This window comes from Haemorhous mexicanus, chromosome 2 (assembly GCF_027477595.1).
Source record: "Haemorhous mexicanus isolate bHaeMex1 chromosome 2, bHaeMex1.pri, whole genome shotgun sequence".
NCBI lineage: Eukaryota > Metazoa > Chordata > Aves > Passeriformes > Fringillidae > Haemorhous > Haemorhous mexicanus.
This window is the reverse complement of record NC_082342.1, coordinates 87,451,761-87,479,687: the sequence shown is the minus strand read 5'-3', so window position 1 is coordinate 87,479,687 and position 27,927 is coordinate 87,451,761. Positions and strand designations below refer to the sequence as shown.

General features: G+C 39.6%; 1 protein-coding gene across 4 annotated transcripts; it reads left to right on the top strand.

Annotated features, from left to right (window-relative positions):
• The first annotated feature begins 970 nt into the window (after positions 1 to 970).
• Positions 971 to 21,432, top strand: GYG2 (glycogenin 2). 4 transcript variants are annotated; one of them, XM_059839346.1, is made up of 9 exons: positions 971 to 1,044; positions 7,874 to 8,015; positions 9,744 to 9,918; positions 11,172 to 11,334; positions 11,847 to 11,973; positions 12,859 to 13,081; positions 15,319 to 15,459; positions 17,176 to 17,286; positions 19,030 to 21,432. In XM_059839346.1, the coding sequence occupies exons 2-9, from the start codon at positions 8,011 to 8,013 to the stop codon at positions 19,189 to 19,191; spliced, it is 1,107 nt and encodes a 368-aa protein (XP_059695329.1). In that variant the 5' UTR covers positions 971 to 1,044; positions 7,874 to 8,010; the 3' UTR covers positions 19,192 to 21,432. The 4 variants fall into 4 exon arrangements, with proteins under 4 accessions (XP_059695329.1, XP_059695330.1, XP_059695328.1 ...); XM_059839347.1 differs by lacking the exon at positions 971 to 1,044 and adding an exon at positions 2,025 to 2,178 and having other exon boundaries at positions 17,162 to 17,286; positions 19,030 to 19,167; XM_059839344.1 differs by lacking the exon at positions 971 to 1,044 and adding an exon at positions 2,029 to 2,178.
• The last annotated feature ends 6,495 nt before the right edge of the window (positions 21,433 to 27,927 follow it).

Sequence of the window (27,927 nt, the reverse complement as noted above, 5' to 3'; positions counted from 1 at the left end):
ATATATCAATATACCAGCATGCAGATACACTTTTAGGTGTTAACTTCCCTTTTAATGAGAATGATGATGATGGTAAAAACAAATTTATAATTTTTGTATAAATTATTTCTAGTATTATTGTTTCAGGTAATTGAGGGGTTATGTAGCAAAGCTCTAGTGTATTTAAATTTGGGGAGGGAGGAAGGGAGGGAGGAAGGAAGGAAGGAAGGAAGGAAGGTTGGTTAACTGGCTGTTAGAACATTGAACTCTAGCTTGTGTTACTGGCTCTGATACTTAAAATTTATTTTATACTGTAAAAAAAGTTGCTGGCACACAAGTAAAACAGATTATCATCTAAATATTGACATCACTTTTATTACCAAGGAGAAACTTTTCTTAGTCTTCAAGTCCCCCAACTGAAATAGATCTGCCAGTAAATTATCTTAAAGAGTAATCATGGTACTGCTAACTATGTTGTCTAGTTGGTTTATCTATGTAAGTCAATGGTGAACACAGATCCCTGAGAATTTTGTTTCTGTGGGATAAATAAAACTCAATTTCCTTTGTGTTTACGTCCATCCTTCCATCCTTCAAACACTTCACCATTACTACAGAACAATGACACCCTCTTCACAGACGGACCTTTAGGATTCTTCCAGGGTGTAAGAGAACAAATGCTGCAGCCTGGAGTGGCAACAGAGATCTCTTGCAAATTGTTGGAAATAAAGTTTTAAATAGCTGAGCGGTACCACTATGCAGTTTTTTCAGTGGCACACTACCTGAAAGTTGTTTACCTCTGCTACATAGATATTGATGTTCAAAGGACATTTTGAAACAAAAATGCCTCAGCTGTACCACATCAGCCAAAAATTACCTTGCAGAGACGTTGTATGGGTGAATTATGTCACAATTACATGACTTCTAGGCTAGTGAAAAAAACATGCTTTGCAAGTAAATGTGCATTTATTTATGCACTTGTGAAATTACTTACAGCCCTCTGAATAGCATGAGCTTCCTGACACTGGAAACATCTGCTTGCTTATCTGGGTGACAAGTGATCAGACCGTGAGTATCTGGAGGGGATACGATGGCCCCAGGGAGTTAGGGCCAGACCCCCTTCATTCACGGTGAATCCCGTGTATCTGTGTGACCACATACCACGCTGGAATCATCCTACTAATGCTGAGACCTTTTTCCACGCTCCTTCATAGAAGCTGGCGTTTTCCTCTGGGCGCTGCGCGGCGGAGTCTCCCCAACCTGTGTCCCTTCCTCTCGGTTTCTACACAGACGTGTGCGTGGTGGGGAGGCTTTGTCGCAGAGGCTGGGACGCGGAGGGCACCCAGAGCATCGGGCAGGCAGCGGGACGGGAGGGAAAGGAGGAAGGGGAGGGAGGGTCTCTCCCATCCCGGGGTGAGGGCAGCCGTGCGGCGGCCGATGGAGCAGAGCGCCGCGCCCGCTGGGGCCCGTGTCGGGCTGCGGTGCCGGGCCGAGCCCTGGGGTGTGCCCGTGCCGGGCCGAGCTCCGGGCTGTGTCCGTATCGGGCTGCGGTGCCAGGCCGAGCTCCGGGCTGTGCCCGTGTCGGGCTGCGGTGCCGGGCCGAGCTCTGGGGTGTGCCTGTCCAGGGAGAGGTGCCGGGCCGAGCTCCAGGCTGTGCCCGTGTCGGGCTGCGGAGCCGGGCCGAGCTCCGGGCTGTGCCCGTGTCGGGCCGAGCTCTGGGGTGTGCCTGTCTAGGGAGAGGTGCCGGGCCGAGCTCCGGGCTGTGCCCGTGTCGGGCTGCGGAGCCGGGCCGAGCTCCGGGCTGTGCCCGTGTCGGGCCGAGCTCTGGGGTGTGCCTGTCCAGGGAGAGGTGCCGAGCCGAGCCCCGGGCCGTGCCCTCCCGGGAGCGGGAGGCAGGAGCAGGTCCCCCTCGCAGCAAAGCCAGCGCCCGGAGCGCAGCAGGGGCGGGGTGGGTCGTACCAACCCCCCCGCCACGGTCTCCGCCGCTAATGCCTTTTCTCTGCTGCTGCGCAGGAGTCCCTGCGAATGTAGTTCACCTGCCAGTGCCTCCAGCAGGAAGGAGGCTAATCCCATTGTGCGGTTTAGCGGCCCCCCCCGCCCGCAGGTGAGGCGGCAGGAGCGGTGGGCGCCGCACAGCGAGCCCTGCCCTGCCCTGCCCTGCCCTGCCCTGCCCGGCCGGCCCCCGCCTGCCCAGCATGTCCGGTGAGTACCCCCGTCCCGCTGAACCCCGCCCGGCTTGCCCTGAGCAGCCTCTCGGGAGCGATCGGCAGCGCAGCCTGGAGCCCCCCGCGGCTTTTGCCCTTCTCACATCCCGGTGAGGGCGAGGGTCCCTGCTGCTTTCTTATCAGCAGAGTGCTGCGCTGTAATGTGCAGCTCCAGAGGAGGATTTTTAACTGTCTGGGTGATGGGGTGAAATAGGTGAACTCATTTATGTATTCTGCTTGTATGTCCAGCTTGGCCTGCTTAGGTCTATGCGTGCTTTCCTGGGGAATCCCCAGGGTGACAGGCTGGGGCTGGCTGTCTCAGGCTAAGGCAGATTCAGGGAAACCTTTCTCATGCCCCTTCTACACAGCAATGGTATTGGTCTTGGTCAGTTATCCTTAAAGCCATGAGGTGCTGATTTAAGGGTAATCACAGAACCTGCAGGTGCTGTTCGGTCTCTTGAGCATACTCAACTTTTTTCCTTTTTTCTCATTTTTGAGAGCAGCAGTTCCCACACATCTTGGTTTATTGAACCATTTGAAGGGTGTCAGTCATCTGGACTGAACGGTGCAAAGTCTGAATTAATGTATGTGGCACTTCAGCACTGGGAAGATGAAGAAAGTGAATCTGCAAATGAAGGGATTAGAGCATAGTGATTTTGTTTGGTTGAGGGTTTTTTTTTTTTTGTTGTTTCAGTTTTCTTGGGTTTTTTTGATTTTTTTTAAATGTGATTTTTTTTTTCTTTTGGTTGAAAGGAAAGTGTGGAAAGACTGGAAACACTGGAAACATCTAACTTGATATGTACCGTAAAGTTCCCTGTGCTGCCTCTGGATTGCTTAAGCAATTATTTATAATAATTATTACCAATTATTACTAATTTTCAAACTGGTGTTATTACTGTTTTGGGACTAGTTTTGGGTGTTATGTGTTGTGCTTGTTTGCACTTATGATATTGTTGCCTTTGAATTTTCATGAGGATCAATTATGATCTGTTGAATAACAACATTGCAGAGTCTTGAAGTAAAATGTATCAGTTTTTAACTGAAAGACACATAAGAAAAGCTACAAAGGACTGGAATCAAGTGGTCTTCTAACACAAGAGCAGTAATCCTGCCTGCTAAAATTCAGTACTGTTTTAATAAAAGATAAGAGAGAATCTGGTTTTGGATGAGGCAGAACTTCATTAGGCCAAGAGAAATATTGTATGCCATTGAATGTCAATTTAAATTCTGTTATAAAAAAGTCTGTGTAGAGTGTTTCTTCTTTATCCTCATTGGTAACATCAATGTTTCTACTACTGGATCTAAGAAAGCATGGGAATTAAAACTGCCAGCTGTCATTTGTTTACGAGGGCAAGAATTGCCTCTCTGCTTGAAACTTGCATAATAATTTTTAAGAGGGCTCTGACTCTACTGTCTGACACTATTGTTCATTTTATCTACTTATAATGAAATATTTCTGAATTGCTTGTAAGGGTGTGGGTGTCAGGAGGAGCAGAGCTTTCTGTTCCAGGATATGGCTGTGCCAGGCCAGAGAAGTGAGAAGCCCACAGCTTGTGTTCTCTCTTTTAGGCAGTTTAACACACCGTCACAGGGTGCTTCTGGGGGAAGATCCACAGGGTCCTTGTGCAGGAGAGGGAGTAGCAGAATTGGTGTCAGGAAACATGCTGTGATTTGGAGCTGTGTCATTGTCACCTGGGATCTCAGAGAGGTGCTTGGCTCAGTGGGAACAGGTCAAGGCTGCAGCCTGCTCATCCTGCAAATTGTCTGGAATAGAAGTGGGGAGGTGACAAGAGAGCAACAGATGGCACTGGGGAGGAATTTAGGAAAGCAGTTGTACAGTGTTGGTTAGTATGAATGGCAGTAGGCCCTGGTGACCTAACCAGCCTGTTGGAAGCTTTTAGCTATTTATTTATCTGCTCTTATTTTTATGCATAAGATGACAATGTGTAACTTAGAATGTTCTTACAGAAAAATCATAGCATAGGAGTGACTGGTCTCCTGTTGCCATTTTGCAGTGGGCAGCTTGGCAATTTTGAATTGTTACACTAGGAGCTACAGCTGGACTAAATTTATGCTTCCTGTCTATCAAAAGAAATATAAAAATATTATTTAAAAGCTATGTCTAATGGATTATGAAAAAAAAACTCCCTACCCTACTTAAACTTGTCTTGAAGTTGGAAGGTGCACTTGGGTCACTTGCTATTATCAGTCATTCCTGAGTCTCAAAATGGGTACCTGGTGTTTTTTAATCCTCTTTTTCTCTGAACATGAAAGTGAGCACCACCCTGTCTGCTTGCTCAGTTCGTATTCTAAGTAAAGTTTTTAAGTGCCCTAGAATTAATTTCCACTCCTTTCAAAGAATTTTGCCTCTGGCAGTGTCAGAGGTACTACTTCTATGAGTAAGTAGCATAAGAAGTTGGTGATCTTGGCTAAAAAAGCTGTTACAAGTTCCACCTAAGATCACCCTGACTGTAGTGGTTCACATTGCTTTTGCTGTCTCTTCTGTTTAGCTGCAGAGCAGGTTCTAATATAACTCAGCAAGTTAATTCCTTGAAGATCCTTGTTTTGTTCTAAGAAAGTATTGTTAGGTAATAAAACTGAGGAGCCACTACTGATGATAATGATTTCTCCATTTGCATCATCATATGCTTCGTGGTAATCCAGACAAGAGAAATGAGCAGATTTATAAGTTCATATGACAGGGTTTCTAAAAATACACTTTCTTTTCTCATATTTCACTTGTAGCCATAAGGATCCCCAACTTGAAAACAATTTGCTTGAAAACTTAATACCCTAAACAGTAGGTGTTGTCCATAAAAAAACATATTGTCTTTCAGCACAAAGAATTTAAGTTATGCTTAATGGTCTCCTTGACACTTAAAAAAAACCCCGTAAACAAAACCAAGACAACAAAAGAAACCCCACCAAACCAAAAAACAGTTGTAATGAATTTAAATATCTACACCTCTGGCTTTCAAACTTAAAGAAGATTTGCTCTTTTAAAGTCAGTGAGTGAAACTCTGTATACAGTAGATTTAATGTGTCAGATAAATGGAAACTTTCAGGTAAACCATTTACTTCCAAAAATGTATATGAAAACCTGACCCTTTCTTTCAGTTATAGAAATAAAATGTTTATTTATTATGCTGTATTCCAAAGAATTTTGTAAACAAGGCAAGACAAATAACACTCCTTTCTTGAAAGCAAGGATTAGATGAAAGGAAAGGTAATGATAAAATATTTTTATTTTAAACCCCCAGTGGATCCTTAATGAATTAGTGATGCCCCTGTATGATTTTAAAATCATTAGGATTTGCTTCTCTCTTAGCACCAGAAATATTTTAATGTTAAATATTTTCAGTCAATATTTTGATTATCTATTCAATTATCTCTATGATGGTTCACTGTATTAAGAAGGCCATAACATGTATCCCTGATCCCAGCGTCTGATTCTCAAAACAGACACTTAACTTCTGTTCTTTGTGAGGTATCAGCAAGAGTTTCTTAGAAGCAGCAGTTGTTTGGCAGCTTGCTCCTTGTGGCTATGACCACAGGGGTACAGGGCACAAAAGAATTTGGAGAATGTGATAACTTTCCATACCAATTTGATGAACCATTTAATTAGTAGTTTGTGTATTTTTCTATGTATTACATAAAGATTCAGCTTCTGTAGCCAAAATAATTTGCAAAAGCCATGTGAAGATTATGTTCAGTTTTGTGGTTGTTATTTAAAACAATATTTTAGAGTTGGAACTCCCACTCATGTAATATTTTTTTTATATTTGCCTAACTCCCACATTCCTCTCAGTAGTTGTTTTATTACCTTTCTTTGGCTGAAGATGCTTGTTGCCTAACACAAAACTGCTTTGCTTTCCTGGTCTTTTGCATCTTTTCAGAGTAATTTTCTTGCTGAAGTAGCCTTCAGCTGTTTTCTGGTTTACATTGGTTTTTAGGGATGCTTATATTTATTTTTTTAACCCCCTGGGAAACTGCAGTAGAAGCATTTTACTTCACATCTATTGCTTTAAAGCAACTCCTTATTCACTGATTTCTGGAACACCTGTAACTTGCTCAGGCTGTTATTATAATGGGACATTTGAAAGTTCAATTCGTCATTTGCTTTGTCTGGAAATTGTAATTAGAAATGTTACTGGAGTTTGCTCAGCTGTGGGCTATGCAAACTATTTTAAGATTGATGGGTGATTTGGGTTTTTTTTTTTTTTGGGGGGGGGTGTTTTTTGGTTGTTTTTTTTTTTTTTTTGCCAAGTCTGGCACTTGCTGGGATTCTCCTGAGGTGCAGGGATGTGTGGCAATGTCAGCAAATGTAAAGTATGTGTGCTTGAGACGAAGCTGGCTGGCTGGAGATAAGTGAAAGAGGGCAAAAAGTGGGGGGAAAAGGCAGCACACCAGTGGGCATGTGTTTTACTCTGCCTTTGGAGGATGTGAAAAATAAAAATGCTTAATATCTGTTAGCTTATTGTGGGCATCAGCCATACTTTGCTGCATACCTCGATGATGTTAGGGGCTAGAAGTCATTCATTTTGGCAGCCTCTGGCTGAAGCAGCCATGAGGTCATTTGTTGAGTTCTCTGCATCTAGCTCTGTGAGATTCTTTCTCAGTGTTTCTCACGAGCCCTGGAAACTGTATGACAGGTTGTTTATGTTGGTATTGTTTGGTTGTTTTAATTTATTTAATGCAATTGCCTGTCCCTTAAGATGATGGTGATTCTAAACAAGTATTTCAACACAAGTGTTTATTGAAGTTCTGTAGAGCTTAGTGGAATTCCCTTCATCTGTGTGACCTGCTCATATTGTTTTGAATAATTTTGCAGCCTAGTGTGTATCATCCTTCTGCTCCAAGGAGGCTGTTCACCTTGCTGAGGTATAGGTCCTCCCCAGAAGAGCTCTGACAGTGGTGGTTATATCACAGGGCAGAGCTGAAGAAGCAGCCCCTTATGATCCTGCCATGAGAGTGGTGTGTCTATAAAATACATTTTCTCCTGTTATGCAGGAGTGTAGGTTGCTTTCTTTTTTATTGTAACTTGTTTCCTCATGAGTTTCCTGACAATAAGGAACACTCCTAAATTCCCTGGAGTTACTTGAGGTAGGGATTCTCAGCTTCTGGGAGGTGTACTGCTCTTGATGGGAATTTCTCTGCACTTGTTCAGCCAGCACCAGGTACCTAGTACAAAAAAGGCAGAGCAGAAATAATGTTGGGTTGATTCAGTGGCATTATGGAAAGAACATTTCTGGCTAATATGCATATTTTTCTTTTCCTTAACTTCCAGCACTGTATAAACAAGAACATTTTCCTTATTGGTTATATTATACTGTGTTCATTAAACACAAAATCTAAATATGTGCAGATCATCTTTTTTGATTGACATTGTGTTTTGGCAATAAGACCTAGGGAATTATCTGTTTAAAATTTATTGCAAAAATTTTGTACCTGCTATTGTGTAAATCAGGCAAACAAAAATAATAAAAATCTGAAGCATACATTCTGCACTCACATTCACTGGGTTTTCTATTCAATTGTGACTTTTGGGGGGAGTCTCATCACAGGAATGGTTTTTATAATCACAATGTGGTTGTTATAAGCCACAGATAGTTGTTTATCTGGAAGAAGAGGGAGCAAGCTAAAAGGGCTTACATTAAAGTTGGAAAATGACTCTTCTGAATATCTTTTTGCAGTAACAGATCAAGCCTTTGTGACCCTTGCTACTGATGATGTGTACTGTCAAGGCGCTCTCGTTCTTGGACAGTCATTGAGGAATCATAAGACATCCAGGAAATTGGCAGTTCTAGTTACTCCAGAGGTTTCCAGTGGGATGAGGTAAGTATTAATGTGCATTTGGAGATTTAAATAGTGGAAGAATAAGCAACAGCATGAAATATTTTAATAGGTTTCTGTGGATTTCACAGCATTAGGCCTAGAACTTCCCTCTTGGCTAGTGATTTCTAAGAGGAGTCTCAAATAACATCCATTATAAGCTCCTAAGCCTACTAAGAATTCACTTGCAGAAGTAGAGCTTGTGGCTGGAATTTGTCTTATAATTGAGTACCTGAAAATTTGGAATGAAGGTTTTAGTTTCTTGCACTACTGTTGTTTTTTTCCAAATTTTTTCTCTCTTAGAGAGGGATACATAACCACCATTGACATCAGAACTCTCCATAGACCTACAGGCCCAGTTACATGACTGATGTTCTTAAAATATTGGTGCACAACTATCATGATAAGAAATTAGTTTCTTTTTGGTTTTTTTTGTATAAATCACTTTGCAATTTGTGTTGTGATTCTGTAGACACTGCAGAATAGCATTTACAGAAATCTTATTACATCTGAACTCAAGCCCTGTTATTTGGAGGGCTTGTTAAAAGGCATGCCATGCTATAGCAACTTAAACTCTTAGTTCTGCTATGTCTTAGGAAGTGTGCAAGCTCATTTTCTGTGTGCTATGTGGATGTATTTGCAATGCATGTGGCTCAGGAAATAAATTTTCACATTTTTGCTCTGACTGGATGCACAAAAATCTGTTTTTACAGACTTTTGAAGTATGGACATTGTCAGAACACTATAACCTTCCTGAGGGAATACTGTATCCATTTGATGCATAGGTTGATATTAAATCTGTAATTCTTTTCATTTCTGTTGAGTGGGAAGAAAAGCATTTATAATATGTATTTAAAATCAAGGATAACATTAAAAAAAAAAAAAAAAAGAAGAAAGCAGAACACTGAAGTAAACTTCTAATAATCTGTTAATTTAGTTCTTTGCCAGTTAGTTCCTGTTCCTTGAAGATAAATCAGGCAAAAGCTAATAATCCCAAAACCTAGATTTTTGAACAGAACAGGTTTTCTTTTTTTGTGCTTGTGAGACATTGAGGACTCTGATTATAATGGCATAGTGTAAGTAAATTAACTGTGTTTTAAAGACTTTTTTTCTTGCTACTTGAAGGAAAATTACCTACTTTGGTGTTACCTATAGAATTCCCAGTAAATACATGCATAGAAAAAATAAAATGTTTAGCCTAAAGTCTCATTTGAGATGCTACATAGTAGTGAGGAACTGTATGTGGTGAGCAAGTATATATGCACCTTATAAAGGGTGCAGTTTTGAAGCAGTGTTTACTTGGCCACAGTAGGTACAAATGAGTGTGCTGGCCCTGCATGTCTCATCCTGTAAAATGCAGAGGGAACACGGTATGGTGCTGTCCTTCGGAATCATTGGTGCAGGATGAAAGCTGCTTTGATTTCTGTTGGTGTTTCCTTAAGAGATAAGTGACTAGAATAAGGATTGTTTTTTCCTAAAAACAGCAGCTCCCACTTTTGAGATGTGCTGGCCCCCACAGTGGAGAAGACAATTTTTTATGGCCTGATAGCTGCCTCTTCAGCAGGCTGTTTCCAAAGACTTTTCACTTCTGACTTCTTACTCTAAGCAATCAATCTAGCTTTGGTTATTGTCATAATTAATGTCATGCTGTGTGTCTCTGTTGTCATGCCAGAAGTGAACTCTGATGAACTTGTCTAAACCCCTTTCTTTCTCTCCACTGCTCTCTGGCAGGTCAGTCCTCAGCAGTGTGTTTGATGAGGTGATTGAGGTGGGTGTGCTTGACAGTGCTGACTCAGTCCATTTGGCTCTGATGCAGAGGCCAGAGCTGGGTGTAACCTTCACTAAGCTTCATTGTTGGACTCTTACTCATTACAGCAAATGTGTCTTCATGGATGCAGACACTTTGGTGAGTGGAGAGGGAGCCATGGAAACATTTGTGTCTGTCTCTGACTGTGGGATGCTTCCTTGCCAGGCAGCCTTCAGGCCTGTGAAGTGACCGGATTTGCTGGCGGTCACAAGGTTGCAGGAGCCCCATCCTGGCACGATTTAGCAATTCTCACAATTTTTGTGCTGGCTACATAAAAATATATTCAGTTTGGAGAGTAGCCTCAGGACTGTCCTCAAAAGAGATCACAAACTCTATGTACTGGGTCTTCTGACAGAAGTTTAAAATAGATCTCTCTCACATACTTTTGTTTGGAATTATTCTTTCAGGAAGGCTGGATGGTTTTAAAATAAAAAAAGAAGAAATTCCAGACATTAAATTTTTTTTAAAGTTTTTAGAAGTATAGAGATTAAAATGGTCATAATTTTGCTGAGGACAATCATGTCAGCCTTCCCTTGTGCTTTCATGGCTCACTCTGAAAGACTGAGATGCATTTTAATTTAATAGGATTGTATTTGAATTAGAAACCAAATTAAGTTATTCTTCTTGAGGAAGAAGTCTTATGATTTCTTGCTTTATAATAATGTTAATGGAGGGAGGCAATTTTTGGTCTTTTTTAAAAATTCAATTAAGTAATTTTACTTTTAAAAAATTTTCTTCTGTTTTTCACAGTGACTGTGAAAGGTGGGGGTCCTGACTTTCACTGACTGCACAGTTGTCTTTCCACCAACTTTATCTCTGCCTTAACCTGATTGATTTTCCCACTTCCTTGTGAAGCTTAAACGAAAACAGAAAAGCAAATATCTGATCTTAAGCAATATCAGAAAGCTGGCAGCAAGAGACAATTTTTCTACTACCTTTTAGTCAGTCTGTCGCTTACTAAAATGATTTAGATTCCCAATTTTCATTCAGTTCTGTTGTAGTTATCAAAAATAATGGACTATGGAAAGGTGAGTTAAGAAAGAAGGAAATTGTGTGTTTTCATGGTATAATATTTAAAGGGACCTTGGATGGTCTTCAAGCTTCATGAAATAATTTCACAGGCTTTGGATTTTATCAGAGAAATCATGGAGAATCACAATTATTGTTGCCTTATTATATCAAAAATAGAGGTTCTGACCTCTAGCACATTTTACAATGGCACTGCTTTTATGTTCTGCAAGCCATGTACTAGGCCAAGCTATCAATTTACTCCATTGGAATTAATTTGACAATTCTTGCTCTAGACAAACATGTACTCTAGCATCTTTTTCTCTTTTCCTACTCTCCATAAGGTACTTTGCAATGTTGATGAGCTGTTTGATCGAGAAGAGTTTTCTGCAGCTCCTGATTCTGGCTGGCCTGACTGCTTCAATAGTGGTGTGTTTGTGTTCCAGCCCTCCCTGAAGACTTACAACCTGCTGCTCCAGTTTGCTGCTGAGCACGGCAGCTTTGATGGTAAGGGGCAAGGCAGAAGGCATGAAATGCGAGAGAGTTTCCATGCTATCAGGCAGAATAGAGGAAGGCTGGAGTTCTCAGGGCTCTGTGCAAGAATTCAAGGTGGAGAACTTTGCCTCTTAGACTGCAATTAAGACCTGCTGACTTACTCTGGACTGTGCTTCCCAGAAAAGGGCAGTGAAGGGACATTGTATCTGAGTCTTGCTTGGTTAGTTTTAATTTTGCTGTCTGGATTAGGAGAGAGAAACACACCTGATCTTCAGTCTTCTGCTCTGAGGGAGACCAAACACTCCTTTCTTCTTATATTACAATAGGACTCCATTTACACTGAGCTCACATCGGAGGGAATCAGGTATTATTCACTTGTACATGCTCACATGGCCATATTTTCAAGTCCAAGTTGGAGTCCCATGAACACACCAATCTCAGGCCCCAGTCTCACTCCCATCCAAATTTTGAGACAAATTTGAGTGTACACATGTTATCGTAATACTGTTTTATGTATTCTTTAGGAGGTGATCAAGGCTTGTTGAACAGCTTCTTCAGCAGCTGGGCAACAGCAGATATTGGCAAACACTTGCCTTTCCTCTATAACTTGAGCAGCAGCTCTGTGTACACCTATGTTCCTGCTTTCAATCAGTAAGTAATAACACTTCCGTAAACCTCTGTAGTTTGTTAAAGAACATCCTTTTGTAAGAGAGTCTAATAATGGCATATTCTGGTAATTATAAATTACAGTATCACAAATTATCTTATGTAGAAACCATGCAATAGAAGCTTAAATTTAATGTGAATGTCTGGGCACAAGGAGAGTCCCAGAGTTGGCTGCACTGTCTTTTATGTTCTTTCAAAGAAGCTTCTTTCATTTTGACAAAATGTAATTATTTTGGTTCTGACAAGTTTACTTTTAAGCTTGTTCCTTTGTTCTCAAATAATTTCTTAGAGAAACAATTTTCATTGCTTAAACTTTTTGAGCCATTCCTTAAGTCCTTCTATGAAATGAAATTTGTGCTACTAATTATATGATTCCAGACCATGCAGTTGAGAATCTTACCTGGTAAAAGGCAAGTTGGATTTGGGGTGTCATGAATTTCTGTTCCAGTTGCACAATACACTCTCATTGGAAGATGAACTTTGGCCAGTGTATTTATTAGTAATTTTTAATATGCTATCAGTAATACCCAATTTTGGTGATTAAGTATTTGAAGTGATATGTATTTTTTTGTGAATAGAGCATGAAGGAGGACTGGAAATAGTACTGCATGAGACTGTCAGCTTCCTTCATGAACTTTTCTACTAGAATTAGCTGCTGAAAACAAATGGCAATGTAACATTTGTTTTCTGTATGTTAAACAAGTGAATTAAACCAGGAAGATAGAAATAAAATAATAATACATATAATCTCAAATGTGTTGCTGTTGCAAAATGTTAAATTACCTCACCTGTGAGTAAGCATGTTTCTTCTAGGAGTTTATATAGCTAAGAAATATTTTATGTACAGATCTGTATATTTGATCTCTACAGTTTTGGTAGAGATGCCAAAGTTGTTCACTTCTTGGGATCAGCAAAGCCCTGGAACTACAAATACAACCTTCAAACAAAGAGAGTTATGCAGGATGGCACCACCTCTGGATCTTCTCATCAGCTGTCATTTCTTGCCCTCTGGTGGAATATATACAGTGCCAGTATATTGCCTTTGTTGGAAAAACTTCAAAAGATGGAAGAAGCAGAATCTGAGGAATGCAAGGTAACTGATAAGGAGTTAGTGGAAATATGCTGGAATCAAAACCAAAAATTCTGAAAATTGGTAGAGGAAGAAATTACATAATGTGGTAGGCTGACTCTGGCTGGATTCCAAGTGCCCACCAAAACCACTCTATCGCTCTGCTCCTAAGATGGACAAGGGAGAGAAAATGTAAGGAAAGGCTCATGAGTCTGGGTAAGGACAGGGAGAGATCTCCCATCAGGTACCATCCAAGGTGAAACAGGCTGAACTTCAGGAAATTAATCAAATTTATTACCAATCAAGTCAGAGTAGAGGAACGAGAAATAACTCCAAATTTGTAACATCTACTGCCATCCCTCACTTCTTCCTGGGTTCAACTTTACTCCCTGTTTTCTCTGACTCCCCCCCACCAATGGCACATGGGGATGGAGAATGAGGACTGTGGCCAGTTCATTACGTGTTGTCTCTGCTGCTCTTTCCTCCTCAGGGGTTTCATTCCTCACACTCCTTCCCTGCTCTGGGTGTGGAGTCCCTCCCATGGAAGACAGTCCTCCATGGACTTTTCCAACAAGAGTCCTTCCTGTGAGCTGTGAGATGCAGTCGCTCAGGGACTGCCTGTCCCAGTGTGGGTCCCCATGGAGTCACAAGTCCTGCCAGCAAACCTACTCCACTGCAGGCTCCTCTCTTCATAGGTCCAGTGGTGCTGCCAGGAGCCTGCTCCATCATGGGCTTTCCATGGGGTCGCAGCCTCCTTTAGACATCCACCTTCTGTGGTGTGGAAACCACCATGGGGTGCATGTGGATCTGTGCTCCACCAGGGACCTCCGTGGGCTACAGAAGGACATCCTGGTGCACCATGGGATGGATGCAGGGTTATCTCTGCTCTGGCACCTGGAGCACCTCCTCACCTTAGTTCTTCAGTGACCCTAGTGCATGCAGGGTTATGTAGCTCACACATATTCTCATAGCTTTGTCTGCAGTTGTCCAGTTGCAAGGCAACTCCTTCCTCCTCCTTTTAAGAAGGAGGATTCTCCTCCTTCTTAAACCTCTTATCCCAGAGGCACCACCACCATCGCTGATGGGCTTGGCCTTGGCCAGTGACAGGTCCATTTTGGAGCCAGCTGGCAACGGCTCCATTGGGTTTGGGAGAAGCTTCCAGCAGCTTCTTACAGAAGCTAATCCTGGAATCACCCTGCTACCAAAACCTTGCTGTGTAATCCCAATATGTGTGGGAATACTTACTAGCCATTTAAGTAGCCATTTGAGAAGGATTTCTTGTATTATCTGCTTTCCAAGATATCCTGCAGCCATCTTCTTAATTTTATGGTAATGTGTGTGCATGCAGAACATGATACAAATTAGCCAGAGAAGGGATAACCTGGCCCATGAAACAAACAGACTTTTGTTTTTCTTGTAACTAAATTGATACAGACCATATAACTAGGTTCTGAACTGTAATAAAATTTACCTTTTCAGTACTACACTATAGCTTGTTTCATGAGGTCATAACAAATAAATCAGGTTTGCAAAAGCAGTGTTAATTGCATTTTGTGTTATTTAAGATGTTATGTACAGTACTTCTGTATCATCAAACATTTATTGATCTCTTTATGCTTTTTTTCTTCAAAGGAAATGCAGCAGTGTGCTTTTCATGAATAGAATTAAAAAACCTCTGTTTATAAATAGATGATTTCTTAGAGACCAGTAGCATAAAGAAATGTGTAGAATACAATTTTCAATTTTGTCTGGATAGACATGATAAATTAGATCCCATTTATGCATATGTAAATATTTTCTTAGTGCTTTGTAATATTACACTATTAGCATAATTGAACTAATTGCATAATCTCCTTAAGATCAGTTGAATATTTACCATCAAAGCCCCAGAGAATAATTTGGCTTGTTAACCTCGTGACACATTGGAAAGCAGAGGAAGGAGTGGGTAGTTTTTGATCTTATACTTTAACATGCTTTAATTTTTAAGGCATTGTGTATTAAAGAAATATTTCAGTTATGGTAAATGAAGGTGGAAATACCTGTTAGATTTACCTCATGATGCTGGTGTGTTCATGAGAGTAAAAAAGCAAAAACCTAAACTGCAGTGTGCTCTAAATCTTGGACCATATACTTTTTTTTTGCATTTAATAAATTATTCCTTTAAATATGAGAACCCTCTAAGAAAGTGCAACTGTTGTAAATAAGTTATTGCTGTCCTGAAAAATTGTGTTTCAGTGGTGAGATGTTCTTGTTTTCATTAGCACGCTTTCAATGGAGTTGAAGTTACTCTGAAGAGGGTCAGTCCTTGTGTGGCCAGTTCTCTACAAAAGCCTGAGATCCCAGAGCAGACAAGTGAAGTAAATCCCACAGCATGCTCACCTGAGGAACTCGCTTTCAAAGCTGTGAGTTTGTTGTTTATTATTATATGCAGAAACAAAGTCAAATTATATACTAAAAGGAGATTCTTTTTGATTTGGAAGATCATATCTTCAATTTGGCTGCAGCTATTGAATTTTCTCACTAGCATTAAAAATAATCAGAAGCCTATTTATTTTCTTTAATCTTTAGTTATGCATGTATGATGTGTCTGGAAGTTGAAATAGTTTGCTTTGCATTTTAGGAAGAGGAAATTTATTCAAAGTTTGTAAGCACTTAATCAAATGTATTAAAAAATATCTACTAGCAAAGCAGTATTTTGAATATTAATACATTTGTGAATTAATATATTTAAAACTAGAATCCTTTCTTATCATTCCTCTGTAGAAAGTTTTTTCCCACAAGTGTTGACCCAGAAAACTGTTTCTCAAATTTCTGTGACTTGAGCAACAAGGAGAGCCTTGAAAAAATCCACTAATGAATTTTGCAGTCTTTCTGCTTCTTTTGTCACTTTTTTTGTATTTGTGTGTTTCTGTTCCCCTGAATCTCCTTATTTTATGCAGGAATTAAGTTGGACATAATAGCATAATGCCTCTGCAGGTGTAAGCCATTCATTACATATTGTGTGATAAACTGTATTACCCCATGATACAACTGGGAGAAAATAAAATTAGTGTTCTAATGTCATCTGCATTTTAATTTGTGAACTGCACTCTAGAATGATGAAGACAACTTTCAAGATGTTCTTTCCTTCATTTCTTTAGCCTATAGTGACTCTATAGAGTAAAACTGTAATTTTCCTTTCTCATTCGCCCTCTTCTTCCCCTTCTTCCCTTTCCCCTCCAAGTGTGAAGGAGCTGAAGGAGAATTGCAAACCTTCCAGTTCCATATCTTAAGAACCATTTATTTGCAAAGGGTGTATTTTCTTGTGTGCCTTATGCATCTGACTTCGCTAAAAAGGCTAAAATAAATAGGGATACATTATCAAGATGGTTCTTTGGGGTAAAAAAATCATAATGTTTACCTAAAGCAGTCTAATTAAAATTTAAATTCCTGTTAATATTTTGGTTACTAGGATTGGCTTATCAGAAGACCATATTAATTGGAAATTAATGGCTTGGTTCCCTTCTTGCTTAAGAATACCATCGTTCCACTTTTTGTTGCCTAGCTTCAATATACTTGTGGAATTGTTTTGGGGGAAAAGACTTTAGAATGGGATCTGTCATTTATGTATTGCTATCTGTCAAAAGCAAATATTTGGGACAATATTTTTTGGGCAATGTATTTTGCCCCTGTTTTGAAATACTTTGTTCTGTTCTCATTTCATACATATAAAAGGCTTATGTGAGAGCAAGCTATCCTGAAATGAGATGGTTCTTGTTGAAGTTTGGCCTCATGAATGGTAGGAATCATGGATGGTAAGCTTGTTTCCCAGGCTGTGTGTAGTCACTGAAAAATGACAGCCATTTTGAACCTATCTTAGGATGAGATGAGCTGCCCTCTGGAGGTACTTATCCTAGACTGATTGTAGTAGGAGCTTTGATTCAATGCCATTTTTGATAGCTAAAGCTGGGTGACATGAACTTTCTCCTTGATGATAATGTGCTTCCTTGCTTTCCTCCCATCTATTGCTTTACCCTCCCCCTAGACTGAAAGTGATTATATTGTATTGTGAGAATTCTCATGAAAAGGATATTATGAGAAAATATTCTTTTAGTAAAACCTCAGTGGCTGTATTTTAGCAACCTGTACACAAAGTCGAACCAAGAGATTCTAACGTCCATCCCTCTGAGCCTGACAGACCTTCAGAACAACCTGCATTTCAACCTGCATTTCAGGAAACCTCAGAAATGGTACATACAGCTTTGTGCATTCAACATCTATAGATAAGTGCATGTGCATCTTTGCTGCCAACATAATTTTAGGAAAGCTCAACTAATTATAATAGAATATGCAAATAAATTCCTTCATGTTTTAGCCATGTAATTCCTTAAATTTCCAATACTGTGTTGTGATCCCTTTCTAGTTTTCTTTTCAAAACTTTGGAGTTTTAAATGTGTATTTTCCTGTGCTAACCCCTGAGTAATCAATGCATGGTGTTAATTTTAGTTCTCCAATACTAACACAAGCAAAGCTGTTTGGGTATTTTGTGTTTGTTAGTTCTGTTATGTTTTGTTTTATTGTGGGTTTTTTTACCTGCTGAAGTGATGTTTCCAAGCAAGTGGAAAGGGAACATGCAGGAGGAGCCTGAGTGACCAGGCTTTCCTTTGTGGTCTTGCACTGCATTTATGGACACTTGTACGTGTGGGCAGTGTGACAACAGGGGCAGACTTGGTGTGGATGGGGTTGACAGGGTGTCAAGGATTTCTAAGGTACACCACACAGCCATATTCCTAATGAGGGCTTTTGTATCATTGTGAAGCACTGTAGTGAAATACTTAAAGACTGAGAAACAAAACTGTAGCTCCTGTGCAGCCAGGGGCTAAAATTCTTAATTTCTAAAACTATTATGATTCTGGTCATCTTGTTAATGGCTTCCAAAGCTGTTGATAAAACTTGCCAATGATAAAGAAAGAAATCTTGACACCTTACTGCATGTTGGTTGTATGAAATACCATACCTTGTCTTCCACAACTCCTATGACTTATCTGCCCCAAACTGGCAGATGTAATGGATATTCCAGGGCATTTAGGCAGTTTAAGACATTGATTCCTGCCCATTAAATTCTATTCTGAAACATTTTTACCTTGAATTTGTGAAGACTTCACTAGAAAGCCGTTCTTGTTGATTTCAGTTTTGTTTACAACATGAGATGGATTGTTTTCCTATGAGCCTCTTTGAGTACCACTGAAAGGTTTTTAGTGGCTGCCTTGATTCGTCCTTGTTGTATTTCATCTTTACTACAGGTTATAATTGTTGGGATGTTCCTTTTTTTGCTGGCATTGGTCAACTGGGGACACAGTTTTCCTTTTACATGGTAGAAATTATCACTAATAATGTGTCTTTCATTTGTGCACCTTTGATGATTTGACTTTGAACCAGCATTTACATTTTTGGAGTATCATTCAAAATGAACTAGCTGTTGGTATAATGAATAGTGTCCATATCTTGAATTAATTTATTAAACAATGTGTCTCACATCTGCTAAATTATATTGATCTCACTGGAGAGAGTTTTATTTATTTATTTTATTCAAATTAAAGTAATTACCAAAAATCCTAGAAATGTATGTTCACACGAAAGCTTGTTGGAGACAAGATTATAACAGATAAATTATAAATTCTTCCTTGCAGCAGATATTTTATTCTAACCAGGCACTATTTGTAGTATTTTCATTGTATTGTTGCTGAGTATGCCAAGTTCTGAGTTAAGATCAGTAAAGTAAATGTTTGGTATGTTCAAAGATCCCATGGAAAGTAGTAAAACCAAGGGAAAATGAGGTCACATTATCAAAACAGGAGTGAACGTTTGAATAATCTTTATTTATTGTTTTAACTGGGAGTGTACAGTGCAGAAATTTACCATTTAAGGTTTAACATCACAGTATTGAAATTAGAAAAACCAGATAACTGTTTTCCTACTCCTTCTTTCCACAGAATGAGGTTGCACATCTTGTTTCAGAGCTGTCTATTCACTTCAAACCAGCAGAACCAACTCCAGAAGATGAACGGAGAAAATGGGAGGAAGGGCGCATGGACTATATGGGGAAAGATGCTTTTGAACATATCAAAAAGAAATTGGATGCATTTTTACACTAAGACAGGGTGTACTGCTATGCCCATCATGATAGATTTCTTTATAAATGCAATTCTTGAATACTTGGCTGTCTTCACCAGTTAGAGGTGACATCAGTTAGAGGTGATTATGGATCCTCATACATTTTTGGGGGACCTTAACAGATACAGAATCTTGGTTTTTAACTGATAAATGTGCCTCGACTTTATTGTTACATGTGTCTCATCTTCATTGTTCTTACACAGTGCCTTCTAAAGAATAGTGAATGGTACCTTTCTGAGTTTAAACTCTCATGTATTTATCACTCTTCCCTGATGCACCCTATCTGCATTCTACAGAAACAGTCATGTGTAGGAAACATGTTGGAAGTTAAGATTGTTTTGGAAATTTAACTTCTCCCAAGCTGATATTATTCCCAAAGTACATTCAGAAGTTGCAATAAAGTATTTAAATAAAAAGAACTTATTCTAGAAACCAAATTAACACCTTCAAGGGTGACCGTGATGTAGACTTCCATACGAGAAAGAAGTGATGAAATCCTGACCTCATAGGAATCTGAAACAAAACTTTTTAATTTAAACACATTTAGCATTAGAGGAACTTCAGACTTCATCTGAGATCACTAGTGGATGCTCTACCCAGATATAGGCAGCTGCTCAGCTCCATAACTAGTGTGAGGAAGCATGGTTTAAAACTCTTTAGGACAGATTGATAATGTATGTTAACCTTTTATATTGTTGCCATAGGATACTGATGCTTTTAAAATATTGTAAGCTTTAGTTGCATATTCTGAGTTGTGTGCTCAGAAGAAGAAACACGCACAGCATGGTGTAAACCTTCTGGTGCTTTTTATAAATTTGTTTACAGTACTTCAAACTGCAGCTGATAAAGGCCTTCTTTGGCTTAGCATTGTCGCCCCATACTGCAGGCAATTTGAGTGCAACTGAAAACAAAACTGGCACTTGTTTTAATAAACAGGCCCTTTGAAGATCTTTTAACAATAGCTGTGTGTGGGAATCAATAAATCACTGAATTCCAAACTCTAGAAAAAAATCTAGTGATGAGACTGCATTATATTGAGGACATTTATGAGAGAGTGTTTTGTGTATTTGTGTTCTTAAGTTTGACTTATCTCAGTGAGTTTACTTTAACAAACAATAAAATAATTTTTTTAAAAAGAAAAAACTTTTAAAGAAAGAGTCTTTACATTTATGCTAATATAATAATAGATTTGACAGTTGTTTGTGACCTTGCTCAATATTGGAATAAGGATTCTGCAGTGATGTTGCAGGGCTTGAAAAGTTTTGGTCTAAATACATCACAAATTTTGGCAGAGAGATACCTAATGAAATTTCTTGGGAACCCTGTCTAAAAGCAATGATGTACCATTATGCATAGATGATAGCAGGATAGGAAGGAAGAAGAAAATTTTATTTCTTTTTCCTCCCATCAAAAAGGATGAGAGGGTAGGGGAAGGAATAAATGCCCAAATCAGGAAAGGAATGAAAGAGTAAAAAGGTCCCTTAAAAGAAGTAAAAGAATCTTTGAGTATCTTAGAATTACTTCCTAATATTCCCATTAGTGAATTTGCTTTCACTTCAGTAGGATATTTCTGATTTTATCTAATTCTCCTTTATCCTTAAACTCTTAAATGGGGAATCCCACTGGTGTGTCTGTTAAACACAAGCTTCTAGGTCCAGTTAGTGTTTGGGGGCAGCAGAGAAATTGAGAACAGTTCTCCCTCTGCCAAGCCCTGGCTCCCTCTCTAGCCTGTGTTCCTGGGTAGGTGACCCTCACACTTTAACACAGGTAGGTGTGTTCTACCTCTTGGTGCTGTGGCCCAGTGCAGCAGCTGCCGTGTGCCCTTACTCATGTGGCGTTTGGTTATCCCTGTTTCTTAGTGATCCTTATGCATTCTGAGAAAGTCTTCTCTTTTATGAACATTGCTGCTAATATGCTCCTAACGCTTTTGAAGACTATGTAAAGCTGTGGCCAGCAATGTGGACTCATGTTTCATGTAGCTGTACATTTTATATTAACTACTAGATCTTACTTGATACACTGATTAGATCATGGAAAAAAAATTACTGATGTGAAATCAGTAACTGAAAGGTTTTAAAAATAGGCATATGAATTTAGTTAAATGTGTCATTGAGTACAGTTCAAACTTGTAATATGTACAATGGTACTCTGTGTGGCATATACAATGTTTTGCAAAGAATTGTAGTACAATAATGTAATGGAAATAAAAGAAATGGAAAAGACATCTGAAGTCATGTGCTTAACAGACAATGAAGAGCAATGAAGGTTGTTCACATTATGCCAGGGAATATTATTTGTGAATAACTAGTTACTTTACTATATTTTTTAATTTTATTGAATTGCTTTTGAGACATTAGCATTATCTGCTGAGCAGAATTAAAAGTTGAGAGTAATAATTATTTCTACAGACATACATAATTATCATGTTTAGGATCTCTTGTATTAGCAAACAGTAGTTGGCTTATTGTAGTTCATGGAAAAGCATAGCTGTTAAGAGCCTTGCCCTAATTTTTGTGTCCTGTCTTCACACACAAAAAATTGAACCAGTTACTGGTAATGTAGTGTTGCAGAGGCTTATGTAGCACACAGCTGTTGCCACCAGGGTGTGAAAAGGAAGAATTTTGTATCTGAATCCAGTGCTGTCCTTCAGGCAGCATTCTGGGCTTTTATGGCCATCAGTTCTGAGCTCCTGAGTCACAGGCAGGTCTCAGGGGTGTTATGGGCTACGTGTGGCCATGAACCACAGTGTAGCAGGCACAGGGCTGGCTACGGCTCCGTGGAGAAATGTTTAGAGATAGGTATTTACTGAGTCATAGGAATTGAACCAGAAGTCCTCACTCTGGTCCTCCAGGCCTGCTTATCTCTCTGTGACCCCATAGGCTAGTTTCCCTAACCCTTACAATTGGTCAGTTTCCAATCCCCCCTAACCCTATAAAAGGGGCTGTTTTGGCCCATTTTGTTAGAAGAGCTGCATTCGGACTCTTCGCAAAACCCTCAGAATAAACCATCGTGGAACAACCGATGCTCCTTCTCCTCTCTCCTTCGTCTGCCTTCAGAAGCCATGGCCAGCCAGAGCCTCTAGCAAGCTAAGAGCTGAAACCATAAAGGAGCTGATATCACTAAGAGCTGACAGTCACTGAGCTTGCTAAGAGGCCATGGCTGTGTGGTATTCTGGGCTAGGGCACTCAGCCCCCAAAGGGCTGAGGTATCTGGCCTTGAGACCACTTGCCTGGGGTGCTTTAACCCTACGGGGAACCAGCTGTTTAGCTAAGAAGCTAACCCTTCATTATTTTACACCACAGTGCTGAGCTTTGCTAAGTCGAAATGTGTCTTGAGAAAATAATCCTGCCGAGCTTCACCTTGAATTTTTTTCTCACATTAAAGTGTGGTATAGCCTCGAGTATTTTTAGGGTAAAGAAGTGTAATCTTTTTGGTGGTGCTATTCATCTTTGAACAGGCCAGACTATGACTTACTGTTGTGGGGTAGAATTTGTATTTAGAGAGGACAACTTGTGTTTGAAACAAAACATGCTAAGTCTTCTGTCATGTGCTTGGAGTTATTCACAGCTTTTATTTGCCATACAACAATTTTATTGGGTGCTCTTCATGTATAAGAAGGAGATAGTGTGGGTGTGCACAAGGAAAATTCTTGAAAATTTTAGACGTGTGGGTTAATGAACTTTCCTAGCCTACAGGAAAAGGAGATTGGTGTTCTTGAAATATCTCTTTATTTATTTACTGTCTAGTGTTTTGTGAGGACATTTCCATCTAGGTTGTTCTTGGGAAATAAGTTTTCTTTGTCTCTCTATATCAGTCAGCTCACAGCAATGGTTCTTCTAAAGCTGGTGCTTGAAAAAATGCTTTGTTTTGTTTGGTTTTCTTCACCTGGATTTTTCCATTCATGAATGGGAGGCTGGGTTAGTAGCAGGTGCTTGGGACTTTTGTGTGCTCTATAAACAGCTTGGTTTTCACCAGAAAGTCTGCAGTATGTCTGCTTATTTCTTAATGGATCTGATTCTGTTGCTTTCCTGATCTAAACTCTTTTGATTCCTATGACCTTGAACATAACATTAAATGGACCTGTTTTCTTAATTCATATCTCATTAATTCAAATCTCACATTCCAGTTCCCCCCAGTTTTCTTTTTGTTATTTTGGATTTTATTTCTGTGGTTTGGATTTTTGTTGGTTTGGGGTTTTTTGTTTGGTTGGTTTTTTATCAACCCAATATATGAGATTAAACACATGGTAGTAAATTTTTTAATAGCCTCCAAAAATATGTGTCATTTAAGACTGCTCACTGAAGAAGTCTGCATTGTCAGCATATTGGTTGCAAAATGTTTCAGCTAAAATTCTGTTCATCCTAAGATGGGTGGCTCATAAATAGTTTATTTTGTGCTAAAAATTAAAAGCTGTGACACTCAAGTTATGTTTTGCATCCTCGTATAAACTTTTGTTTTGTAATAGCATCATACCATAATTACAGCAAAGGAAGGTAAAAAAAATGCAGTAGTGTATAATTGATTTAAACTTATAAATAATAATTTCTAGAAAACTGAGAGTTATATTAATAAAGAGGAAAGAAATACAGTTACAAGTATTTTTGTCTTGAATTTTACTCTGTTGAGAAGCCTTCTCTGTTGAAAAGTCTTTCAACTTCAACAAACTGGAGGTATAATAACCCTAAAAATCCAAGACAACCAGTCTCTTAGTTCTAAATATTTTAATACTTTTCAGGATGGAATAACATTTAACTGCCTTGGAGAAGTGTTTGTTCAATTTTATGGCACTGTGCATCATTCTGAACAATGATAAATACATAAACCAGGTATTTTATTTTATTTTAGGGCAATAAGATTTTCAGAGCCTTCTCACAGGATTAAGTACTTGGAACAGAACTAATTGCATGTCCTGGATGGGTACCTGTTTTGTTTTGTTTAGTTTAGAGGCTTTTTTTTTCTTTTCAATCCTCCATGAATTCTTTCTGTTTCCAAACCTTTTACTTACAGCTTTTAGAGAAATGGCAGAGCAGAAGCCAGGGTTGTTTGGATCCTCTAGTAACCCCATTTATGTCAATGGAGAGTTGCCATTTCTATTCTGGCATTCAAAAAATCTTAGTAATGCAGTAGTAAGGTAATTCAATGAGAAACAAGGTTTTGAATAAATCTGAGTCTTTTTAATTGAGTTGATTAGATGTAACATTGCAATCAAAACATCCTACAAAAATCTTGCAGTGTCGTATTGAGTTCAACATTAAATATATGCCTGTGTATGTGTATATTAACCTAGAATCTGTAATGAGAAAAAGGTTTCTTGTTACTCCTTGGTCATTTATGTAAATGCCTCTCAAATATATTCAGAGGGAATTTTAAGCTGGATAAATTTGAGCTCAAATTGCTTTTCTCAGTTTATTTGTTACACAACAATTTTGCAGACTAAGAGGATGGGATCTTGTGATCTGTGTTCTGGCACTCCCTTGAGTCCCAGCGGGGAGCAAAGCAATGTGTCTAATATTTAAACAGGGTGTAGTGAGGCTTCTTAGAAGCTTATTGTCTCTCTGTCCTGTGAGACTTGACAATTACTCTGTTGACTCAGTCTAATGCAACAATTCCAAATGTCATTTAATAATGATCAAACGAGTAAAGTGGAAGTCAGCTTCATACTACATGAATGCCAAACATTTACACAATACAACCTCAGCTCTTTCAGTAAAACAAACTTCATTTGTTACAGAGTAATACTTCCCTCTCTATGGTGTCTATATTAAGCCATGTGTAGGCACATTCTTCTTGTATAGCTTGGAGATTGGCCAGTTGTTTCAGGTTTTCCTAATAGGCCATTTTATGTAGTCCTTGTGCCTTGCTACAAAGGGAGAAACCATGAGAAAAGAAGGGAGAAAGCATTCAATTTAGGCTTTATTCTTATATGGATATATTTTGAAAAATATCATTATGGATGATTTTTCAAGGAAACCTACAGAACTGAATTAAGAGTTTCCAGTGCTATTCAAGAAGGTTTTCTGATAGAGTTTTTGCCTCTAAGTGCATTTTACATCAAAGGCCTCATGAGGACAACCTGAGTGTGATGTTGGGTTCATCTGCTTTATGGGGAATATACATTTGCCAGAAGATCAGAGGTACAGCTTTTGCAGAGCTTACATTTTCTTATTAAAGTGGATACAGACAAAAAAATTTGCAACCAACCCATGGCTAGGCTCTGCATGAAACATGTAAAATAATTAACCTCCTTTTCCTGCTTACCACTGTCTCCTCAAAATTTGTACATTTTAAGATACATTTAGCTTTAGGTAGCGAAAGGAACTTAGGACTTAAAATAGTTTTCTCTCCTGTCCTCTCTGTTTTTTGAAGTGATATGCATCCAATTCAGCAATTTCCCATTACTTTGCTCTCCTTCTCGCCTGCAGATCCTCTGTGGGCATTGTCTGCCCTCTCCCTCTGTGTGTGGGAAAAGCACTTTTCCCTGTACCTGGCTGAGGTCTCCTAACAGTTGACAAAACTGGTTCTCTATGTTGACAGCCCTAATTTCTCCTCCTTTTGCCTGAAAGTGCCTCTGGTTTTCCACAGATGCCAGCCAAGATAAAATTATCTGTTTGGATGTCAGAAAGGCAACATGGATATCTACATGACTCCTTTGCATCTGACTCCATACAGCAGTTCAGCCAATTTAATTTTCAGAGGAATGAGGAGTTAGACCAATGTTTAATGTTTACATTTATACAGGGTGATTTTTTCACACTGTGTTTAGAGATGGAGTTCTGGGTCTTGCTGATGTGCTGGCTTTCCTAGTCTGGCTTCCTAAAGTTTGGATCTATGCTCGCATCCTGAGTGAGTGCTTGAACACCATCCCAGCCCCTGGTAAGTGCTCTCATCATGGCTTAGTGTGGGACTGGGCATGTTCTTGTGTGTAAGTCATAGAACATGCTGAGTTGGAAAGGACCCAGCAGGATCATGGGGTCCACCTCCTGGCCCTGTGCAGGACTACCCAAGAATCACACCACGGGCTTGAGAGCATTTTTCCAATGCTGTTTGATCTCAGATAGGCTTTGTGCTGTGACCACTTGCATGGGGAACCTGTTCCAGTGCTCAACCACCTTCTGTGTGAAAAACTTTTTCCTGATACTTAACCTAATAATTGGAGTGGGTGAGTGGGGAAGCCAGTGAAGTGAAAAGAGAAAAAACTTTACCTTGTGCTTAACTGATAATGTAGATGCTACTGAGCTGACTGGCTTGACAGCTTTTGGCCTTGTTCCCCACTGAGCAGTAGGATTTGTCCTCCATCTCTGAATCAGCCAAACTGGCTTTAAAATGTGTGATCTTTTATGCTCTTTTTTCCCTGCATGAATCCAGTGAAATGCTGCTGCTCTGGTTTCAGTCCCTGTCAGCCACAGAGAAGTGTCAAAGCTGACAAGCATGAGGCAATGCTGGTTCAAATTTAAACACTATCAAGAAGTGAAAACAAACATATTTTTGGATGCTTCTATTAAGTGTGACATTGAGGCATCCACTCAGTTCTTTTTCATGCATGCCCTATGATTTATGTGGAATGTTTTCCACATAATTTTCTTGGTGACCTTTTAGAGAACAGGTGAAATGGCAAATAACCTGGAGAACTGCCTGGTCAGCTATTTAGAGACTTGCATTTGGTGCTGCATCATGGTCACAACCTGTGCTGTTTAAAGAGCAGTGACTCACCACACCCCAACCTAGCACACTAAGGTGTAAGACAGGAGGTTCCCTGAGACACTGCACAGGTTGCGTAATCCAGACATGCATCCACTTTTGTCCCAGAGCTGGTGAAAGGGACCTGCTAGGGCAGCTCAGGTGCTGAGAGAGAGACTTGCTATGGGCCTTCTTGTCTCTTCCTATTTCTAAAAGACAAAATTACACACAGGCAACCTTGGTCCTTAATAGAGCTGCACAGGTGTGGCTCCTCGAGACAGCAAGCTTTAAGGAAATACATCACCTGAAATACCTGCTCTGCAGCTCTTACCACCCCTTGTTACTATTTAAAGCCTGGGTGACCATTGCCTGTACAGGAGGAGTTGAATATACAGTGTTCAGGAAGACTTTGAAGCTTGAATCTGAGTTTCATGCCCACAATCTACTTTTTTTGGGAAGGAAAAAATACAGGAACATCCATTTGAAAATCTGATTTGACACAAAATCCCTGCAAGAGCATGGTTGGGATTATATCTTGAGAGATGAATTTATTTAACCTAAGGGCAGCAGGAGAGGATTAGGTATTTTAATACCCTCCTTTCCCCTAATGACTGTACAGAGTGCTGACACTTCTTTGGCTTGGGGAAGATGACCTGTATACAGAAGTGATGAGACTGCGAGGTGAATTTTTTTTAACACTTCCTACTAAATACATAGTGTTTTTTTCAATAAACAAAGAATATTATTCAGGAGGCATAATGGCATTCCTATGAAACCAGAGGCATTGTCACTTGAGTGGGACATGCAGGCTTATGAAGTGGTCTCATAAATAGGTCCGAAATTTTGCAATCTTCTCAAGGCAGAGGGGTGATGATTTTCAATGCTCTCACAAGTGAGACGACCTAACTACATGGAGAACACATATCAGTAAGAATTGTTGTGGTTTAACATTTCAGAATGGCTAGGTACTTTGCTACTGCTCCTGAGATGCTAACTTTAGCTATCTAATTTTTGAAACATCCTTGTCAGTTCTGTTTTCT